This window comes from Eschscholzia californica, unplaced genomic scaffold, assembly GCF_041429995.1.
Source record: "Eschscholzia californica isolate CP2 unplaced genomic scaffold, dmEscCali1.0.p SCAF_2, whole genome shotgun sequence".
In the NCBI taxonomy this organism is placed as follows: Eukaryota; Viridiplantae; Streptophyta; class Magnoliopsida; order Ranunculales; family Papaveraceae; genus Eschscholzia; species Eschscholzia californica.
In genome coordinates, this window is record NW_028238309.1 from 44,049,668 (window position 1) to 44,074,107 (window position 24,440).

Below are 24,440 nucleotides of genomic sequence, written 5' to 3' on the forward strand. Positions count from 1 at the left end.
CTGACAACATCAAGTCAAACCTAATACTTTTCAATACCCAAAATACCCCTCAAACCAAATAAAAAGTTGATCTTGAGTTGTCACATCTAGTTATTTAATACCCTATTATTTATTTTCCCAAGACATTTACTTTCTTCTCCATTAATTTACTTTTTCTCCATTAACTTCATCAGTCAATACTCAACTCCCTCCATTAACTTATTTATCTTTCTAAACTTCTTTTTTCACCAACAATAAAACTTCCATTAAAGCTTTCTTAGCTTCATCTTCATTTTTATAAGTCTTTTCATGATGCAGGCGCATAAACGTGTGGGCCCACGTCCACGCGTGTCCACACCCTATTGGGTCATAATAGTAGTTTATTTAGTAGAGGAGAAGTTACTTTAATTTGATATTTCTTTAATTTTAAGTTTCTATGTTTGAGTAGTTTATTATTTTAGGAATTCTAGATTGAGTCTATCTAGGAAGGTTTATTATCTTATAAAAGGAGATCTAGTCTATGTTATTATTCACCTTGAAGAGAAAAACAATTGAGTTATTAAGAATTTAAGTTTAGTTTATTGTTTCTTACAGTTTTCTTTAATTGTTCCTAGTTTATTTTATTGTTCTTTAATTATTCCGCTGCGTCTACCTCAAGTGGTATTCAGAGCCAAATTTTTTTTAACCAATCACAATGGTTAATCCTACCGTTCCTACTCCAACAATCAAAGAGAAGACACCAACTTTTGCCTCCGAATGGGACAACATCAACAAGAAGTTATCCTCGGTTACAAAATTGGAAGAAGCTTTCGAAAATTACAAGAAGGAAACTATGGAAAAATTCGAAAATCATAAGAAGGAAACTATGGAAAAATTCGATCAAGTCAATGATTCGATCATGATGCTAGCTAAACAACTCGAAGGCATATGTAAGTCTCCCTCTTTTACCACCACTCCTTCATCTACTACTTCCATTCAAACATCATTACCACAACCACTCCCAACCACAACACCAATTTCAATTCCCCTACTTGGTCAACCTATCACTAACCCATGCCCGACCACTTTCCTCCCACCGATTCACATCAACCCTACATCACCACTCTTACCAGCTTTCCCATTAACATACATAAACCCTACAACCACTCCAACCACACCACCTTTTTCCTTCAACGACAACCAATCTACTACCAACCCAAGTATAACCCAACCGTACCCATTCCAGACCCCTCGACAATATTATTCACTAAGCACCATTCCACTCGAAACCCACCACCAAAACCGCAACCCCGAACCCTTCTCCAACCAAACATTCCACCACACATATACAAACCCTAATTATGTAGGCTACAACCTGGATTCTATAGGCACCCCTAGTTTCCCTATACATAATATTCAAATCCCATCTATAGCCACCACCCAAATAACCCTACCCCAATATCACCAACATGTTCCTGTTTCCCTCCCAATCTTTTGGTGTCAAACACCATCACCAACACAACAAACCTCTCCTTACTATTCCATATCCCCAACACTTCTACCAGAAAATTTTGAATCTTCCATATCCCCAACACTTCTGTCAGAAAATTTTGAATCTTCTCCTCAAGTTGAAACTCAGTTATCAACACACCCAAGTAATCAAAACCCAGAATTTAGTGAAGGAAAAGAAGAACAAAAAGCAATTATCAAAACCCATCACAACCAAGAAGAAGAACAACAAGAGAAACAATTAAGAAAAAGAAGAACAAGAAGAACAACCCAGAATTTTCCGAATCAATTATGTCCCACATCACCGCTTTCTCTATCAAATCTCTTCCTACCAAATTTTCTTCAAACAATTAAGAAAAAGAGGATCAATTTCCCAATTCTTACAATGAACCTATACTCAATGGTCAAAGATCACATACCAATTGAACAACTTCCATCTAGGTTTCACATATCAATTGAAGAAAACAAACAGTGGGCTCCAGGTATTGATCACGTTAGAGTACATAAACTACATGAAGATGAACGTGGAAAAGTCAATTTTGCGTGGCATATCTACACTACATGGTTCCATATCGATATCTTAGTTAGCGATGGTTATGCTTATACTTTGGCTATTGATGAAGTATTTTGGAAATTTGTTACAATTACTCTTACTTCACACTTGCTCATAGTACTTCACACTTTCTTGAAGATTCAGTGGTTGAGCCTACCGTGGGAAGATGGCGAGATGAACATTATTTATTCACTAAGGTTAATTTTGCGAGAATCATTGGCATATGAGTTTGGGTACGAGGTTGACGATTACTTGCACATTAGTATCCTTCCATTCCAGTGCAAACTTCGTTCGAAGTGGAAATTACGGATCGCCATGACAAAGTTCATCGTCTGCGGGTGCATCAACTTGTTTTCTTCATCGAAATCGGTTCGGGACGAACCTTCTGGGGAACAGGGTGCTGATGCAGGCGCATAAACGTGTGGGCCCACGTCCACGCGTGTCCACACCCTATTGGGTCATAATAGTAGTTTATTTAGTAGAGGAGAAGTTACTTTAATTTGATATTTCTTTAATTTTAAGTTTCTATGTTTGAGTAGTTTATTATTTTAGGAATTCTAGTTTGAGTCTATCTAGGAAGGTTTATTATCTTATAAAAGGAGATCTAGTCTATGTTATTATTCACCTTGAAGAGAAAAACAATTGAGTTATTAAGAATTTAAGTTTAGTTTATCGTTTCTTACAGTTTTCTTTAATTGTTCCTAGTTTATTTTATTGTTCTTTAATTATTCCGCTGCGTCTACATCATTTCCTGAACCCAATTTTTGATGAATTTGATGTTGCTTTCCATATGTTAGTTCTAATTTATGAACTTCATTTGAAATTGGGGAAGTGGAATTCATTAGGGTTATCAGTTAAGTAATTACTGAAGTTCAATTGCTTAGTTAATTTACTTGGATTTATTTGATATAGAGTTACTCCATGAGGCTTCAGCAATCCCACGAAGAACTCTTCTTTCTCTCTCTAGAAAAAAAATCTCATCATCAAAAGATAAGGATCACTGTCACAGACTTTTCCCAAATTATGATTGCTGAAGCCTTTCACTCAAACTTGAAGATCTTCCACCATACACAATAAATAACCTAATAGCAAAGCAAAAAAAAAAAAAAATCAAATAACATAGAGAAAGAGAGAAGTAGAATTGCTTACTCTTTGGACATAGTGTGATGAACGTCAGACATATTGCCCTAATCTAGAAAAATCATGATTCGTTAATGATCCAAGCATGAACTAGTAGATAATGTTATCAATGAATAAAAAATCAATTTCAGTCCTCATTTTCAACTTTCTTTTTCTTCTCTATTATATACCTAATCCATCTTCATGGTGGTGGATTAGCTTTTCTAGTCTCACTAGATGATCAATCAGTTGGAATTCTTGACATTAGTAAAAATCATGTTGGGGTTGGATTTAAACAACTTAGTTGCTGAAAAATGATTGATTGGATACTATTGGGGTTGATCTCAAGAGTGAAAATCTAATAAATGTTTGGATCGGTTATTATGGGTCAACAACTTAATGTTTCTGTTTCTTATTCAAATCTCTTCAACCTAAAAATCCTCCTTTCCATTCAAAATCATTTGAATATTTTGCGAAACATTTCATGTTTGTGGAGTTTTATGGATCGACTCAAGGAAGTAGATAGATTAGTATGATTTCTTTGGTAAAAGAACTTTGCTAGAGATTAATGAAGGAGAAAAAAAAAATCTAGAAATGGAGAAGAAGGTGTCTTGGGGGAAGGAAATGCACTTAATAGTTAGGGTTAATTGATGTGACAACTCAGGACCAGCTTTTGATTTGGTTTGAGTAGGGGTGTACACGAGCCGAGCTCTTAACGAGCTGCTCGAGCTCGGCTCGACTATTGCTCGTGCTCGACTCGAATATTAACGAGCCCGAGCTTAACACGAGCTCAAAATCAAGCTCGTTTACATAAACGAGCCGAGCTTGAACATTCTTTAGTGTATCACGAGCTACTCGTGAACAGCTCGTTTAACATACTCTTATAATAGTATAGTACATAATTACGTATTAGTATTGAAACTTGTACATGAAATATCAACCATTAAAAAATTATCGGAATATGAATCATTAATCATTATTATTGTATGTGACAAATGATCATTGAAGTATTTTGATGATTTAGAAAGTTTTAATTTGAAGTATTTTGATAAACGAGCTTAAAACAATGCGAGCTCGAGTTCGAGCTCGAGCTCGTTCAAACTTATACGAACCGAGCTTGAACAAGTGGACAACTACTCGAACGAGCTCGAGCTCGAGCTCGACAGTCAAATACACGAACCGAGCTTGAACATCTTACTACTCGGCTCGGCTCGACTTGAGTACACCCCTAGGTTTGAGGGGTATTTTGGATATTGAAAAGTATTAGGTTTGAAATGATGATGTCAGCACTGCCTGAAAAATTGATTTTGGGGCCAAAACGAACTGTCGGACACTTATTGGGGCCAAAACGACGAGTTGGTTACAAAATGGAATTAACCCTTTTTTTTAACGTTTTTCCATAAATATTTCTCTTAATATCTTGTTGTTTCTAATGTATTCTGGTACCGCTTTTTCGTTGATCTTTTGCCGTAATCGTTTTTCAACATAAATATGATTGTCTTTCGAAGCGTAGTTTTTTTCTTTTTGTCACAGACAACTGTTTATTTCTATTTGTGTGACCAATAAAAATACTTATTTGTCTAACAAACAAGATTTTGCAATAAACAACCTGTTTTTTGCCTTGAACAAATTGATGTTTGTCTTGAAAAACAGATGTTTGCCTCGAAAAATTTGTTGTTTGTTTAATATTTTTTCCCTTTTCATTCTTTTCTAGATAACCTGTTTGTCCCAGTAGTGCAACAGTTTGTATTGTTTGTATCGAGCAAACAACAATTGGAAAAACATATCTGATTTACAAAACATCGCAAACATACATAAAAAACAATCAAATATATACAAAAATATATCAAAGATAGATAAAAACATCATGAAACATCTATTTGACAGATTTAAAAGAAAAACTAAAGTTTCATTAAAATTTATAACATATCAAAAAACCTCATCATAACTCAAAACAAGTTTGAATTTAAAAAACAAACAATAGTTTGTTTGAAAACAGACAAAAATTTTTAGAAGCAAACAATTGTTTTTAGAAAACAAACAACTGTATCTACAGAAGGCTAGTTTGCCATTATTAAAAAAATGTGAACGTCAACCGGGTGGGTGGAAAAAAATGATAGCAGAAACTGCCATTAGAATATATTTTGGCTTTTCCACATATTGATATTCTGGTGGTTTTTTTTTTTCATTTGATCAAATTATTTTGTACCGAACTTGGTAAACGTGAATTCATTTTTGTTAACAATGTTGATAATATCAAACTTGGTTCCCCTACTAGTTATATTCCTTTGAACAATGTATTTCTTGTGTCTTTTCTTTCAAAAGATTTATTTTCGGTTTCTCAACTAACAAAAGATCTAGATTGTTGTGTTGTTCTTTTTATCGTGATACAATTTTCGTATGGGATCGCGAAGGGGGAATTAGGTCCTTCAAGGTCTAAACAAAGGGGAACTTTATAGTGCTCGGGGAACACACTAAAAGATTTCTTTAAGAGCCCAATTGTTGAATTTTTGTTTCAATTGGAGGTCTCCAATCAAGCATTAGGATTTTTGCAGATGTCGATTGGGTTGGTGACCCAAATTCATGCCGGTCAATCTCAAGTACTTGTGTATATCTTGTTAATCATCTGATTACTTGGTCATCCAAGAAAAAACCAATTGTTTTAAGGAGCAGTGCATAGGCGAAATATAGGGTTATAACCTACACTACGGTAGAGCTAGCATCGATTCACCCCTTAGGTACTCAAAGGTGTTGTCGTTTTTCTAAAGACATCTCCAACTCTATATTGTGGCAACGTTTAGGCCTGTAAACGGTAACTCATCGGATCAGATATAGGCATATCCATATCCGATATCCGATAATTATCCGACAGATATTATAAATCAATATCTGAATCCGAATTCGATAATATTAACGGATATCGGATCCGAAACGAATATAAAATTTTATACTTTAAGTTTAAATTTGTAACCATTAGATCTAACTAATAAATCTCAACCATACATTTTATATATTATTATTAATAAATTTTTATTTTTATTGTTTTTATATTACTAATCGGATACGAATATTTATCGGATCGAATATTGGTGTATCCGATATCCGATAAGCAAATATCCGATAAGTAATATCCGAATCCGTATCCGATATTCGAAATTTCAGATATTTTCTTGAAATTCGAATATGGATAAGGACAGGATGTCAAATATTCGGATATCCATTCACAGGCTTAGCAACATCTGTGCAACGTCGACGACCCACAATCATTTTCTTCACTTTCGAAGCAAACAAATTGAATTAGACTATTATTTTGTTCGAGAAAGGGTTGTTTGTGGTTCATTACATGTTCGGTATGCCCCGACACAAGAACAAATTGTCAATGTTTTCACCAAAGGACTGGTCAAAGCTCATCATTTACTTTTATGTTTCAAGTTTTCACTACGTGATCCAGACGTTCAGATTGAGGGAGGAATGATAATGATACGTGATTCTCCAACATGATTGGAGATGATTTTTTTAATTTCAATTCTTGAGTTTTGATACCTGTCTATCTTATTCCCATCTTTAGATTAATTCTTTAGATTTGATTACATATATTACATCTAGGTGCAAATATTATTTCCTTAGTTAGATTGTAACTCAATTAGGATTATAAAGAGTCTATGAATTCCATTCAAGAGGCAGATAAATCCACTCTTTCAATTTTCACATCAACAAAAACTATTAAACACAAATACCTTAGTTAAATTGACTTGAGAACAGTAAATTACAAGGGAAATAGTTTAGCGAGTCTAAGAGAGACTAGATACAACATCGAAGTACCGAACGTACTAAATAATAACCATTAAGAAAGTCATGACAGTTCTCATGAGTACCGCCAACGTTTATTTGTAATACTGCCCAAGATTGAATCCACTAAATCTTGCATTATGTTTTATTCAAGTAGATATTAGTTTTTCATGCTAATCAGATGTCGGCAACGGTACTAGAGCCACTAACTGACTCAAGATGAAGATTGTGTGTTTTGTAGAAGAAAACATTACGATCATTGAGCTTTTGTATAGGTCTTGCATGATCCTGTTGCATCAAAATAATAATGAAAATAAGTGAAAATATCAAACACAAATATGCAATTAATAAGGCATATTTTTGCAACATACTCCGCCTGCCGCTTTTTTAAGCAACTCTAATTGTTCTTTCGAAACAGTCCTTATCTAAAAAAATAAAACCAATCAGAGTCAGTTTAAGAGTATGAAGAAACTTATTATTAATAGTAATATTTTGAGATATAATGTTTATGCATAGGATTAGATAACCTAATTAGTATTTAAAATATGCAAGAATTTCTTACCTTTTTCTTGATATTCCAAATAACGCTTTCAGTACAAGGTGGAGTAGTGAGAGAACCTATGTATCTGTAATAAGAATATACACCAGAGTACTTAATTGGTTCAATCTCCCCTATGTTCACCTCCATTTCTCCATCAATTATTTTCTGGATAGACCCCTCCAACTGAGATTCATAATGAGTAAAACAAACGTCAATTAGTTGTTACTGGTTCGCTAATTACATAGATTCTGAAAGATAATTAAAGATGTTTTATCACTGTAAGAATAGTCCCACATGAGAAAAGGGTGATCTAGTAATCAAAAATATAGTGTCGAGGTCATCTCTTCTCATTTGTCAATTGATTTTGAGTTGGATGACCACAAATTTAACAATCATTCTATTAACTTTTCTTTACGAACCGATTTTTAAGTGTAAGTAGAAATGTTGAGCTTCTGAGTAATAGGATGGGTTAGAATCACCATTTCTTGTATGGATCTTGTTTGATTATGATACATATCTTTTTTTTAGTATAACTTTATACTTTATCTTGTCAAAGCGAGGGCCACACGTGATAGACTTAAAAGCCACATGTGCTCTACGTCACCCGAAAAATAAAAACACGTGTTAGGCTAACCACGCCACACGTGAGGGAGAAGGGTTGTCTAGCAACCAAGAATATCATGACTAGGTCTTCTCCACTCATTGCCAATTGATTTTGAGTTGGATGACCACAAACTTAACAAATACATATAATACATTGTAACTAGGAAATATTTTACCTGTTTAATAAGAGGATCCGGAGTTCCCAGGCTATATAGTACTGCAATAACAGCAATCTTGCCTCCATCAGTTCTATGAACCATATGAAGTTCTAAATCATACCTGATCAAATTAGCAAATTAATACAAGGTTATGTAGACATATTATCGATCTATTCACGATTTGCCCAACCAACATTTTATTGGGAGTGAGAGTGAAAGAGAAAGAGAGAGATACTTTATGTTATCGATAGAGTGCTCAGAAGGCGTATGCCAATGCATTTGTCGGAGAGGGTAAACAAGGCCGGTAATTTTAATGGAACCAGCCTGGCCATTCTTGATCACAATCTACAAAAATGAATTACCAGAATGAGGACAATAGTTAAACAACAAAGATTTGTTATGAGTTTAGCCAATAAAGTTGTGCAATTAATCAAGATTAATAATGGATTTACTTTTACAAGAAAAACAATTGTTTAAGACTTAAGCCGTCACCATATATAAAACCGTAACACTTACAGCAATATCGTGGTCTCTTTTCTTTAGAGTTGCTTCGGCTGAAGGTTTATAATCTAGGATAAGTTTTCTTGGCTCAGGCAAACCTTTTATAGAACCTCCACTCACGTCTATATCAATTGGTGATTGTCTTTTCCCATTCGTGCATAAATCACCCCCATCACCACCGCTTTCTGAATTATCAAAATTTCCTTCGTTTGTGTTATACTCACGAAAAAAAAATCATTAATATCTAAAAGTTAGGATAGGTATTATTCAACAAATGGATGGATAAATAAAATACCTGATCCTAGAGATGGATTTAGTCTTGAATTGAAGATGAAAACCATAAACACAAATTTTAAAACCAGCATGGGTGTGTTTAAGTTCTTCATGTTTGATACCCAATCTAAAGTATTTTGGAATTAAATCAAACCAATAGATGAGAAAAATATTAGAAGTTCTAATTGGTAGCTGAGATGATGGTATAGCTTAGTAGATGAAGAATGAAATGAGATGATGGTGGGTTTATATAAGAATTTAATCTGATACTTCCTATTATTAAAAATTAATTTTTAAAAAAACGTGTAACTTTCATGAATGAGTAGCTGTTTGCTAATAATTTATGGGGATTAAGTTCTTAATAATATTTCTTTTTTTATTTATCTATTTATTTATTAAAAACATGTAAATTTCATGAACAGCCATGCAATGAATTATGAAAGTTATGGTCATGTGCAGGGATATGTGTGGTGGGAGGGCGGACCATACGCCTGCACTCAAGGGCGGACCGGCGGAGCCACATGGAAACCATCTTTGGCTGAAGGCAGAAGTAAAGTTTCGTATTTAAGTGTTTTAGGTATATTTCTTACACAAGACATTTCCAGCCGAGATGATACGCTGACTCCCCTACACTCACTTGGTCAAGAGATCGAATCTTAGATGGTACTCTTTTTTTGGTCTCTCTTTTCATCCCCAGGTTTTAACATTTTTGGTCTCTCTTGTCGTTCCCAAGTTTTATGTATAGTATATTAATTTATGTACAGTACATAACAAAATGTCTTATACTTTCTTCTCAGAAAGTGTAAGAAATTTGAAAACTGTATGTGACGTAATCATATGTACAATATGGTACATAAAATATGTTATGTAAATTTTTATGAGAATAAGTTACGTTTTGCAAGGAATGTATAGGAGATTTAATTATGCAAAGTACATAACAAAATTTTCTATACTTTCTTCTGAGAAAGTGTAAGAAAATTGAAAAGTGTGTAGGACATAATCATATGTACAGTACAGTTAGTTGTGTACAGTACATTTACCTATGTGTTGTACATAACAAAATGTCTCATTTATGTGTTGTACATCTCATCACCTCTCTCTTCTTCCACATCGTCTTCTCCGCGAAGGTTGCCTGCCGACCAATTTCCGGCCGACGACCTACAAATATTAAAAAAAAAAAATATATTATTTTCTCTCTCCTCTCTCTCTCTAAAAAAAAGTAATTTTAATTTTCTCTCCTCTCTCTCTCTAAATACTCCGGCGAGAGGGTTTCCCTTCGCCGAAGCTAGGTTTGTTAGTGAACAGACCTTGTTGTTCAGTTTACGAACAGACCTAGCTCCGGCGAAGGGAAACCCCTTCGCTGGAGTATTTAGAGAGAGAGAAAATAAAAAAACAATTAGAGAGAGAGAGAATAAAAAAATTTAGAAAGAGAGAGAGAATAAAAAAAAATTTAGAGAGAGAGGAGAGATAAAATAAAATAAAACTTCTTTCTAATATTTGAAGGTTGTCGGTCGGAAAATTGGTTGGCCGACGACCTTCGCCGGAGAAGACGATGAGGTGGCAGAGAGAGTTGATGAGATGTAGGAGAGAGTTGATGACTGGTTAACGGTGTTCTAACGGTAACTGAAAAAAGGGCTATCTGGAAATTTTTGATAAAGTTAGGGGCTAGGCAGGAAGTTGGTCACAAAGTTAGGGGCTAGGCAAGAAGTTGGTCACAAAGTTAGGGGCTATTTGGGAAATAACTCATTATTTTAATTTATTTTTTTTTTTTTGAAATTAAGCGAAACAGATTTTCATTCATAAGTGGTTAGATCACAATGTTACACGGATGATTATAATTATTTCTCTCCTCCGGAAACTTCATGAGAGTTACATAACAGGAAAAAACTAAAAGAAGCGTCGCCGCTGTGACCGAAAAACCGCCGCTGTTCCCGGAAAACCGCCTCCGTCACCGGAGAACCGCTGCCATCACCGGAAAACCGCCACCACCATAGAAGAATTACCTTCCTTTTCGACCTCTCTGCCCCATCTCCACTGCCACAGGAAAACCACGAAACACACCACCACCTGTAAACACAAGTCAACAACAACACCACAAAATACCACAGAACCTACCGCCACCACCACCACCACCCTCACCATTAAACCCATCCATATCTCCACATTACCACCACCATCACTGATTCACAGAACCCGCCATCACCACCACCGCCACTAACACCACGTTACACACCACCAGGTCTGAAACCAACACCACCACGAATCACACAACCACAGCCATATTTAGCCATTAAATCAAATTATTCCACCACCATATTCAACCCCACCACCACAACCACTAATCACCACTGGATTTCCACCAAATCCGCAAAACACCACCAACCTTAAACCCATCACCACAACCAGATCGTGCCTTCAAATCCACCACCATAACCAAACCACCACCACCAATACCAATCAACACCACCGAAACTCCACCATAACCGATCACCAACACCACCACTTAACCCATCACTTCGAAACCCACCACCACCACAACCAGATCTTCCGCAAAGTCAAAGCACACCACCACACACCACCAAAATTTAAGAGGGAGAGGGGGGAAAAGACTGAACCCTCGCCAAATCTGGCGAGGATATAACTAAACAAAAACGATAGGAGGAAGTTTATTGAGAGAGAGAGGGAAGAAGGAGGTTTAAAGTATATTGGATAAGAGAGAGAGATTTGAACGAAGAGTGAAAAGGGGTTGCGCCACCAGCAGTTACAAACCCTCAGCCCGGGAGCATTTGTTAAGATTTCATTATTTTAATATTATCATTATTGTCTAATCATATGAAATAATATGTATGTACCAATATTTCAAAAATATATTTTTCAATGTTTCTAGACATTTGTTGATATCTGTGGGCATTGATGGATAATTGACAGATATTTATTATTTAATATAATATAATGATACAATAATATAATATAATATAATGATACAATAACATAGTAATATAATAATAAGATAATATAATAATAAGATAACATTATAATAATATAATATAGTAATATTATTATTACTATAATATAGTATCATAATAATTAATATTGTGATATATTATTTATTATATATTATTTATTACATATTATTAACCTAATTTGATATTATTTTTTTTTTTGAGAAATCGACCATGATCTACGTTAGTTGTTACAAGGGATTGATATATCATGAATATGTGATGAGCACGATAACCACCTAATTTAAACCATAATGAAAGAGGCCTAAAACCCGACAATATGAAAGAGACCTAAAGCCCGACAAATTTATTACAATATTTACTTTATATATTGCGTAAATTATATGGGATAAATCTTGATGGCAAACTGCTTCCACCAACACTCGATCCAAAACCTCATGGGCATAAGAGGGGTGTCCAACCGTAACACCAAAGGTGGCAAACTACTATAATAGAGTATTATAATAATATAATAATTAACAATATTGTTATATATCATTTATTATATATTAGTATTAATCTAATTTGATAATAATAATCATTAATATTATCTTCTTTACTGAAATGTCCCCAAGTGTCCTCAAGTGTCTTCCACATTTTTAGAAACATTCTTTCTCCAAAAGCTCCCAAATTTACACTAAAATGTCCCTATAACCAATTTGTCTTGAACTGTCCATAATTTTGTGTCTCAAACGAATAACAGAGACGTTTCGGGACATTTGAAATGTCTCAAACAAAGAACACAGACATTTAGGGGCATTTAACCGATAACACAGATATTTGAGAGCATTTAACCGATAACACAAACATTGGGGGACATTTGAAATGTCCCCAACCAATAATACAGACATTTGGAGACATTTGAAATGTCCCCAACCAATAACACAGACATTATTGGACATGCCCTGAACCACTACCACCTCTGTCATTCAACGTGGCTTTACATATTAATAATACGAGAATTTGGACAAAACTCCCTAACAAATTATGATTGTGGTTAAAAATATTACATGTAATCCTCATCTGATTATCTTATTCTGCATTTTTCACATTTATCAAAAAAAAAGTTGAGAGTTATTAAGAAGTCTTCTTGGGATCATTTAGTAGGATCTAAAGAATTTGGGAGAATCTCTCGTTTTGCATGACATTGGGAGAATATTTGTTTTATCTTTGAGATTAGGTATATTGATTTAATATTTGACAAACATAGTTTGCTTTTAATATTTGTGATCGACTAAATAAATTATTAGTATAATGGATCATATTTAATGAGTTCAGACCTGAATTATATAATTTAGGGAAGTTTTATAAGGCTCTCCCATTTTTGTTAAAAGGCCTCTCCGTGATAAACACAGACATTTAGGGGCATTTAACCGATAACACAGATATTTGAGGGCATTTAACCGATAACACAAACATTGGGGGACATTTGAAATGTCCCCAACCAATAACACAGACATTTGGAGACATTTGAAATGTCCTCAACCAATAACACGGACATTGTTGGACATGAAAAATGCCTCCTAATGCCCTGAACCACTACCACCTCTGTCATTCAACGTGGCTTTAGATATTAATAATACGGGAATTTGGACAAAAATCCCTAACAAATTATGATTGTGGTTAAAAATATTGCATGTAATCCTCATCTGATTATCTTATTCTGCATTTTTCACATTTATCAAAAAAAAAAGTTGGGAGCTATTAAGAAGTCTTCTTGGGATCATTCTAAAGAATTTGGGAGAATCTCTCGTTAGGTATATTAATTTAATAATTGATAAACATAGTTTGCTTTTAATATTTGTGATTGACTAAATAAATTATTAGTATAATGGATCATATTTAATGAGTTCAGACCTGAATTATATAATTTAGGGAAGTTTTATGAGGCTCTCCCATTTTTGTTAAAAGGCCTCTCCGTGAATTTATTGACTGGGTAAATAGTCATTGACCTTGTTGGGATAAAGAGCCATCCATGCAATGGTGTAAAAAACTCACTTTAAGGTTGTATATCACCCACATTAGCAATTTACATATCTCAACACTATATCTCTCCAAAACTCAAATCTCTAAACATTCTTCTTCTTCCACTTCGGTGATAACCAAGCGCTCAAAAAACTAAACCTAGGATTTGAGGAAGATGAAAGAGGAAGAGATGAAGATGAAAAGAGGAAGAGAGAAACCGAGATAGAATGAGGGAGAAATGTAGATGAAAATGACGATAGTGATAGAGGTGATAGATTTTACAGAGAGAGAGAGAGAGAGAAGATAAATTGAATATGAAACAGAGTTACTGATGCTACTAGCCCAATTTTCAGTTGGCTCAGACTGAATTATGCAATATTTACGGATCGAGCCCACCGTAAAATGTTACATAGCTCGACCTGAGCACACCGTAAAATGGTACTTCGGCCCGAGCCCACCGTAAAATGTTACATAATTCGGTCTGAGCCCATCAAGAATTGATCCAACATCTACTGGCTCAATTTTCGGTGGGCCCAAGCCGAATTATGTAACATTTACTGCTCGAGCCCACCGTATTTACCACCAATAGCTTTTCGGTCTGGTGCGGCCGGAAAGCTCACTTGGGGTTTTCTTCCTCTCTTGATTTTCACCCGCTTCCAGACGAAATGCTTCCAAATAAGGTCCGCAAATCTTCTTCCTTGTGTTGCTAACTAGTAGAATCAAATATTCAACCAATGTAGTTTCAAAAAATCGAAAAAAACTAAACCTAGGATTATGAAGAAGATGAAAGAGGAAGAGATGAAGATGAAAAGAGTGAACGAGAGAGAATGAGGGAGAGATGAAGATGAAAATGGCGGTAGTGATAGATTTTACAGAGAGAATTGAAGAAGAAGATGAAACAAAGGTTATGAGGAAGATGAAAGAGGGGTGGGGCTTTTGATCAGTCAAAGGATTTTTTCTTGGTTTGAATAATTTTGACCTAACTGCGTTAACTTTACCTTTAGGTCAAACTAGAGAAGGGAGAATGCCTTTTTCTAGAGGGGCCCTTCTAACCAAAATAGGAGATTTGAGGGACACTTTTAAAGGAGGGGCCCTTTTAACAAAAATGGGGGGCCCCTATAAAATCTCCCTATACTGTATATACTAGGTAGAATCCGTACCTTCGACACAGACACTTTCGTTAAGCATTGTACGTGTATAAAGTGGTAAGCTTACTGTTATCAAAATACCATCACATAAATAGACACTTGGTTATTATAATTATTTGATCTCTTCACTAAAAACAAACCAAACCGAATATTTGAGGATGTAAATTTTCAAAACTAATAATAGTATACAACCAAAATTTTGCTTATAAATTAGAATTGCTAACTACCATTATGCAATATGAAAAATATAAAAACTACAAAATCTGTAACAAAATCATTATCAGATATTCTTATCAACTTCTTTGATTTAATTCTTCAATTATTTTTAAATTCTGCAAAATGTAATGGACAAAAGAAATTAGAATTGACTAAATCGACAGAAGTTGAACTAAGTCGTGCGTCATATTTTCCTCTTGATTGCAATTTCTTTACCTTCTCCACAGCGGAAGAAAAAAAACAAAAGATCCCTTTTAATTCAGCAAAAATTAATTAAAGTCAAACAGATAAATTCCTAAAAATGTTGAGATTAAAAAGTTACAGAATTTAGTGGCAAGAACTGAGTTTTTGACGATGGGGATTTAGTCTTAAATTTGTTCTGATCTTCTTTCTATTTTTGGAAAGTTTTTATTTTCGGTGACTTTTGACTTTTTGACCACTTTGACTTGCTTCTCTATTTTTGTCGTGTAGAACAATCAGGAGCGAAGGAGAAGGCGCAATAAAGAGAAGCTCGAGGAGAAGAAATTTATAATTTTATTTATTTATTTTGGTGAGAGAGAGACTTTTTAACTTTTTATTTTTGGTTTTAAATTTTGACCCTTTTACGGGTTCGAACTGTGATTTGTGAAGTCAAGATACCCTCAATGTAGGGTATGTGTAGTATTTATAGAAGAAGTAAAGTGATTACAATTACATGAGTACCCTTATCAATAATGATAAATACAATGTGTATATACAACTATACTAACACCCCCCCCTCAAGCCGAACGTCCTTGAAAAAGAGAGAGCTTGAAACGTAATTCATGAAATCTAGATGTTGATAATCCTTTGGTGAATATATCCGCTACCTGAGACTTGCTAGGAATGAATCTCACTTGTAATTTTCCATCCTTTACTTGTTCTCTAACAAAGTGAAAATCAATTGCCGCATGTCGTGTACGTGAATGTAATATCGGATTAAGTGCCAAGTATGTGGTACTGATGTTATCACAATGAACTGTCGGTGGTGTAGGTAACATAATGCCAAGTTCTAGGAGAAGGTTTTGAACCCAAATTATATCGGCACTCGTGTGGGCCACCGCCCTATATTCAGCCTCGGTGGAGGATCGAGCCACCGTGGGCTGGGTTTTTGAGGCCCACATAATGAGGTTTGGCCCAAAGAAAACACAGGAACCAGTGACGGATCGTCGGTCATCCGGTGAACCGGCCCAATCTGCATCTGAAAAACCAAGTAAGGGAGAAGATTGTGCTCGATGAAGACGAAGGCCATCATTCGAAGAACCCTTTAGAAATCGAAGTATACGTTTAGCTGCAACAAGATGAACTGAAGAAGGAGCATTCATAAACTTAGAAACCTGATTGACAGCATAGGAAATGTCCGGTCGAGTCAATGTTAAATACTGTAATGCTCCGACCAAGCTTCGAAAGTATTGAGGGTTTGATAATGGCGACCCATCTGATTTGGATAACTTTTTACCTGGTAATACTGGTGTGGATACGGATTTACAATCCATCATTCCAAAACGACTAAGCAGATCATTGATATATTTGTGTTGAGTGAGAGTTAATGTGTCATTGCCCCTATGTGCTTCCATACCAAGAAAATAAGATAGATTTCCCATGTCTGTCATTTCAAAATTTTGCTTGAGACTAGTGATGAGAGAATGCAACAGAGATGATGAAGAACCAGTGACTAATATGTCATCTACGTAAAGTAGTAAAATAGTCAACCCAAGTGAGGAACGATGATAAAACAATGAAGGATCAGAGATGGATTGAGTGAATCCTATTTGAAGAAGGAAAGAACTGAATTTCGAATACCATGCCCTAGGGGCTTGTTTTAGTCCATAAATCGCATTAAGAAACCCTTGAGGTTGAGTCATAAACCCTTGAGGTTGAGGTTGAGGTTGAGGTGAATCGCTTTTTTTAATCTACAAACATGATTGGGAAATTCCGGACTAATAAACCCTTGAGGTTGAGTCATGAACACAGACTCAGAAAGTTCACCATTAAGAAATGCGTTTTTAACGTCTAATTGACGAATCAACCAATTTTCAGAAATAGCCGTTGACAAAACAGTTCTAATAGTAGGAGGTCTTACCACCGGACTAAAGGTTTCCTCATAATCGAGGCCTTGTTGTTGTGTAAACCCTCGAGCAACCAATCGTGCCTTGTAGCGTAAAATCGTGCCATCCGAACGTTGCTTGATCTTATATATCCATTTGCAATCAACCAAGTTCATGCTAGGATCATAAGGAACCAGAACCCAAGTGTTGTTTTTATTTAAAGCTGTGATTTCATCTTTCATGGCCTGCTGCCAATAACTGTTTTTCGAAGCTTGAAGAAACGAATGAGGTTCTTCTATAATAGGAATCTTAGAATCAGATGAGAGAGATGAAGAAGAAGATGTTAAAAGTATTTTCGGTTTTCTTGTGCCATCTTTGCTCCTTGTAACCATTGGGTGGATTGAAGAAGTTGATTTGGACGGAGGAGGAATAGTTGGAGAAGACGAGCTAGAATTAGGGTTTGTGGGATTTTCGAGTGAAGAAGGTACAATTGGTAAAGTTAAATTAGTACCTGTTGGGACAGAGGAATGGACAGGTTGGACCACTGGTGAAAAAGAGGTGGTGGGTGGAGGTGTGCTGGAAAGAGAGGGGACAATTGGAACAGGTGAAGAGGTAGATGTGCTGACATGATCAGAACGGTCCTGCTGACTAGGCAAGGAAGAAGGACGTGGGTGAGTGGCTGGAGAATGAGATAATGTGGGGACAGCTGATGAAGGCAGAGAACGTTGAGATGGTAGGGTGACAGGTGGTGATAATCCGACGGAAGAAAATGGAGAGTGGAGATTAATTCGCCATGGACCAGGAGAAGAGGAGAAATTAGGGTTTTTGTGTTTGAGATGTGGTGAAGAAGAAGATGCAAAAGGAAAGATATCTTCATCAAAAAGGACATTCCTTGAGATATAAACCCTATTTGAGGATTCGTCAAGACAACGATAACCCCTATGTTGTGGACTATACCCCAAGAAGATGCACGGTTTGGATTTGAAGTCTAATTTAGAAGATCGATAGGGAGATAGTAGAGGAAAACATCTGCATCCAAAGGTGCGAAGAAAATTGTAATCTGGTGCTTTATTAAAGAGTTTCTGATAAGGAGAACAGTCATTGAGTGTGGAAGAGGGTAATCGATTAATTGTGTATATGGCAGTGAGAAAAGCATCTGGCCAAAACTGAAAAGGAACAGAGGCCTGGTGCAACAGACAAATTGATGTCTCGACAAGATGACGAATTTTCCTCTCTGCTACGCCGTTCTGCTGAGGCGTATGAGGACAAGTTCGTCGATGAAGAATTCCATTTTTGGTAAGGAAAGTGGCTAAGTTTGAATTGACATACTCCCCACCCCCATCAGTCTGTAGTATTTTAATTGGTGCAGCAAATTGATTTTCCACCATTGATTTGAAGGTTTGAAAAATGGAGTAAACTTCTGATTTGTGTTTTAAAAAGTAAATCCAGGTGAACCTGGTATAATCATCCACAAATAGAAGAACAAAACGATAACCTAAATTTGAAAGAACAGGGGAAGGTCCCCACAAATCAGAGTGAATCATTTCATTAGGTGAATTAGTCATATGATGAACAGAGTTAAATGGAAATTGATGATGCTTTCCAGAAACACAGCTAATACATTGAAATTTAGGTAAAACAGTAGAAGTTAAAGGTAGATTGTGCTTGGTAACTAATGATTTGAACTTTTGAAGATGCACATGAGCAAGACGACGATGCCAAACAGCTGGAGAAGCTCTTGTGCCAGGAGACAATGGTTGAGTAAAGAGGAGAAGTGGTGGAGAAGAGGTTGGAGCATTGGATAGACGAAATAACCCATCATCAATCGTTCCTTCGAGTAGTATCTTCCCTGTGGGAAGATCCTGAATATAAAAACCAGAACGATGGAAAATAGCTAAGCAGTTAAACTCTTGAAGGAGACGAGATAAGGAGATGAGGTTTTTCTTGAAAGTAGGAACAACAAGAGTATTTTTAAGTAGAAAGTTGTGATAAGGTAAAAGAATGTTACCAGCAGCAGAAACAGAGGCAGTATTGCCATTGCCAACCATTACATGTTCAGGAGTTGAAGCTTCAGAACGAGCAACCATAGAAACAGAGTCGGAAGCAATGTGAGTTGTAGCTCCAGAATCAACGTACCAGTTGGGATCAGTTGTGATATTATCAAGCCCCAAAGTAGCAAAGGATTGGTGAAGATCATTGGGACGATGAATACTGTAGCATTGACGAGCAGTGTGGCCAATCTTCCCACAATATTGACAAATTAATGGTTGTCTTTTAGGAGGTGGTCCTAAAACAGAGGAGCGAGAATAGCCACCTCTGTTATAGTTTCTACCACGACCACCACGAGGGGAGAAGCGACCTCGACCACCAGAGCGACCAGAAGGATTATAGGGTCGAGGAGAAGGAGGCATTGAAGTCATAAAAGCTGTTGGGGATGGGGTTGAAGCAGCAAGAAGCTGAATACGACATTCATGAGTAAGAAGAAGAGACTGAAGTTCTGAATAAGAAGGGGGAAGAGATCTAGTGGTGATGGAAGTGACAAAACTCTCATAGTCACTTCCTAGGCCAGCTAAAACAATGAGTACAAGCTCATCATCAGCAACAGGGTGGCATATGGCCGCAAGAGAATCAGAAAGGGATTTGAGGCGAAGAAGATAGTCAGAAATGGAGAGATTTCCTTTCTTGGTTGTCTGAAGTTGGAGCTTAAGATTCATAAGCCTTGCTGAGTTGAGTGAGGAAAAGGTTCTTTCAAGAGAATCCCAGACAGCCTTTGAAGAGGTGAGACCTAGAACCTGAGTGAGTATTGGTTCAGTTAATGTGGCATTAAGCCATGAAAGGAGCATCTGGTCCACTCTATACCAGTATGCAAAGTCAGGGTTTGGGAGAGGAGTGGTGGTTTCAGAAGAAGATGGAAGATATTCAGGAGGAGCTGGGAATGTGCCATTAACAAACTTGAACAAGTCTTGAGAGTGAAGAATGGGTAAGAGTTGGCTCCTCCAGAGAAGGTAATTGGAGCTGTCAAGTCGAATAGAAATGAGATTTGAGATGTTGGTTAGAGAAGGAAGTGTAGAAACAGAGGGGGATGATAAGTCTTGGGAAGAAATGGTGATTGGAGGTTGGTTAGGAGATTCGGCCATTAGAACAGGGTAAAAGGAGAGGAAGAAGAGGAAATGTTGAAGGAGATGGAGAAGAAGATGATGGCACTGAAAACCACAAAAAAAATCAGAGAAAGATGGCTCTTGATACCATGTGATTTGTGAAGTCAAGATACCCTCAATGTAGGGTATGTGTAGTATTTATAGAAGAAGTAAAGTGATTACAATTACATGAGTACCCTTATCAATAATGATAAATACAATGTGTATACACAACTATACTAACACGAACACTTGAAGAAAGAGTGGTTTGGGTCGTCTACAAAGGTCATCGCCCGTCTTGAACGGAGGATAACTTTCTTGATCACCCACGAAGCTCATGTAAGTGGGTACTTGTGTGAATTCATGTGCCTAATTGTTTTGCCGAACTGTTTAGTGTAATCATCTATTATATATAGCGCAATGGTCTTTTTTGAGGTGGATTGTACGATTTATCTCCAGATATTCATGATCGTTGGATTTTTATCAACAAATTTGTTATCTAACTACTGAAATCGAATTTGAAACCCACTAAATCAGAACTTCCTTAATTTTCTCCCACTTTTTTGATAACCACCTCTATAAACCCACTATATCTACCGCCAAAACTACCCACCAATGCACATTTGTGATTGCAACAAAAAGAAGTTCCTTAATTTTCTCAATAAATCTAAACTAATTTGAGTAGTTACATTTAGACTCCCTCTCTCAACGTGGGACATTCGGTTTTAATTTCATCTTTAAAACCTCACAGTTTCTTTTTTACTTCTTAAACTCTAAGAAGTTCTTTATCCGATTTGTCTGTGAAGAGATCTTCTTTTTAAACTAAATTTGGTTTCAATCTCCAAAAAGTCTTTCTCCTTTAAAATGCAGGAAGTTCTTATGCACCAGGTGTTTGAATAAAATTCTCCACTGGACAACTGGGGTTATTTCCGAGTACATAAAATTAGTTATATGTTTTGTAAATTTTTTTTTTTGTTGAGCTTACATGTTTTGTAATTTAGTATTTTAACTTTTGTATTTGTGAATGTTAATATAATGCCTATCTCCTTATCTTCAGTTTTTATTGCTTGACTGAATGTACTTTTAGTTTCTTACTATTTTTATATTTTTGAGAGATTGTTATTTACATTTTTGTTACTGTTGTATATGCTAATTTGGTTGTGAACCAAACTTTAGTTCTTGTCTTATGTTTGAATAAATGCTTGATCCCTCTATTCTATGAAGTATTACACTCACAAATGTCTGAATCCCTTTATTCTCTTCATTAGCACATTGGTTTTCTTCTTCAGTTTGCTGGTGAGGAACAATTTATTTCTTTGGTTTTTTTCGTTAACTTATATTCTAAATTATCCGAACTAATTGTATGTACCTGACTAACAAAGTAGGAGCTAATGTTTTTCATTCTCCAACGAAAAAGAGTAACCTAAGCATGAACAAATATTTATTCTTAATTTCTTTGTTAGGCTTTTCATTCTCAAGGTCATTGAGTTATACTCTTATCTTATATTTTGTTTTCTTCGTGACTTCATAGATTTGTCCTCTAGTTGTACGCAGTAGTTATATATGGTACGGAGTATCTTTTTATGGTTGATAACCAAATATATATGTACATTATGGATGATCAAATTTATCCTAATCTTTCTATCTCTCTAATTCTATTTACCTGTACTTCTAATTTTGTCTTTCCCATATTCTGTTTGTTTCAAGGAATTATCATAATCGTTAGTTATTTTCTTCATGACCAATTTTTTTTTTAAATTAGTATCATTGTAATTTGTGCTTGAAAGACTTGCTAAAGAATGAAATATATGTCTAATTATATCTCTTTCATCTTCTATATTATGTATCTCTCACACACTATATATCTCCCTAAATCTCCCTTCCAACTGCCACTGTGTGCTACCACCCACTTGGGTTGCTCCCAAATACCATAATAATTCATAGAAACAAAATATGACAATCTTTTGATGTCATTGTGTTAATAATGTCATTCATATTAAATGTCTAACACTTTTTTAAGGGGGTTTGAGAAAGTAAACAAATGAACAATGTTGATAGAGTTAATATTTGTAAAATGAAACTATAAAAATATTCATATGTGAAGTTATTCGATATGAATTTTCTGATCAAGTGAAGTTAACTTATCCATCTTGATAGTTACTATAGGAATTTTGTAGGTCCTTTTTTCCTTATGAAAGTTTTTTTTATTCATCATTTAAGCTCAAAGCTCATGTTTATGGTATCATTTGAGTAATAATCAAATTTATTCATTGCCTAATTTGAAGTTCTTCCCCTCTTTGACAGTAGGTACAATCCGTTATATGATTAATGATAAATAAAATTAATTAGTTTGGACTTATGTTGCTCAAGGTTGATACTTTGATTATTGATATTATTTATTCATATCGAACATTCCTATTGTAAAGTTATAGATATAATATATAGGTATTGGTTATATTTTAGGTTTTACTGAACCACTTCATTCCTCCCCCTATTTTTTCTTTTTATTGTCTTTATCAATCAAGTGCCACATTATTCTACTCGGGTATTTTTCAAATTTCTAATTTTACGGGTAATTATACATATTATCCTTTCAATGTAATTTCTACACGGGTAGTTTTTCAAATTTCTATACGGGTAGTTATACATTCTTTTAACAACTAGGTGTCCACCGGAAGATCCCTTTTGGCTTACGCCTTCATGTATGAGCCAACCTAAAATATCGCGATACATACACGTCTAGGTTATGCATGACCCTAATATACACGTACCACTAAGACACTCAACACAATCGATATACACGTCTAGGTTACGCATGACCCTAATATACACGTACCACTAAGACACTCAACACAATCGATGAGGAGCAAGGCCACATATTTTAGGTTGGCTCATACATGAAAGCGTAAGCCAAAAGGGATCTACCGCGTCCTACGGACGCGGTGGACACCTAGTTTTAGTAAGGGCACTAACCCAGTTACAAAATAGGAGTCTGATTTCATCATTGTTCTCTTGCCCAATTAGGAAATAACATAAGCGTTCACCTCACTTGAGTTAAAATTTGGTTTAGACATTAGCCTCTAAGATATGGAACTCATAGGATCTTTGCAAACAATTTTAAAGCTCGATTATTATCCGGGCATTCCCAAAGGGAACGTGTCGAGCATACAATTCTTTTCAAAATCCGCTTCCAGAAGAGGAAACATTGTCAAAGGTAAGACGATTATCTAGCTTTCAAAGTTGATTGTCTCCTAGTGAATTGCTTGACCATTGTACTGTGACGGAGTAACCCTTATAACAATCATTATTCAAGCTTTGTTACGAAGTAAGAGTTGTCTAGATTTTTAGGTGAATCTGACTAACACATACACTAAATCTAGGTCTAATCAACCTGTTGGTAGATTTTGTTTAGGTTGCTTGATGGAATCAGCTTGATTGTGTTTTTTTTTCAAAACCAATAAATCACTACGGAGATCATATAGGAAAACAAGCACAATCAAGCTGACTCCCTCAATCAACTTAAACAAAATCTCGGAACAGCTTGACAAGAATGGGTTAGTCATATTCACCTAAAAGTCTAGACAGCTCTTACTTTGTAACAAAGCTTAACCATGATTGTTATAAGGGTTACTCTTTCACATTAAAACGGTTAAGCAATTCTCCAAGAGACAGTCAGCTATAAAAGTTGGATAACTGTCCTACTTTTAACAACGTTTCGTCTTCTCGAAACAGCCTTTGAAAAGAATAATATGATCGACATGTTCCTTCTGAGAATGTCTAAATAATAATCGAGGTGTAAATTATTCGCAAAGATCCTATGAGCTCGGTACTTTAAAGGCTAATGGTTAAACCAAATTTTAGTTAAAGTGAGGTTTAAGATCGCTTATGTTGTTCTTAATTGG

General features: G+C 35.6%; 1 protein-coding gene across 1 annotated transcript; it reads right to left on the reverse strand.

The window, feature by feature from the left end:
• Positions 1 to 6,862: 6,862 nt before the first annotated feature.
• On the reverse strand, positions 6,863 to 9,195 carry LOC147558186 (alpha carbonic anhydrase 7-like). Its single transcript, XM_086664551.1, has 7 exons — positions 9,027 to 9,195; positions 8,747 to 8,916; positions 8,466 to 8,575; positions 8,249 to 8,351; positions 7,491 to 7,652; positions 7,300 to 7,353; positions 6,863 to 7,216 (listed from the first exon to the last, which is right to left on the reverse strand). Exons 1-7 carry the CDS (start codon positions 9,115 to 9,117, stop codon positions 7,106 to 7,108), a joined length of 801 nt encoding a protein of 266 aa, XP_086520677.1. The 5' UTR covers positions 9,118 to 9,195; the 3' UTR covers positions 6,863 to 7,105.
• Positions 9,196 to 24,440: the final 15,245 nt, after the last annotated feature.

Coding starts and splice junctions, on each gene's coding strand:
- LOC147558186 (XM_086664551.1), bottom strand. CDS start 9,117: ATGAAGAACTTAAACACACCCATGCTGGTTTTAAAATTTGTGTTTATG. Junction 7,653..8,248: donor CGGATCCTCTTATTAAACAG/GTAAAATATTTC, acceptor TATGAATCTCAG/TTGGAGGGGTCTATCCAGAA. Junction 7,354..7,490: donor TTTGGAATATCAAGAAAAAG/GTAAGAAATTCT, acceptor TTATTTTTTTAG/ATAAGGACTGTTTCGAAAGA.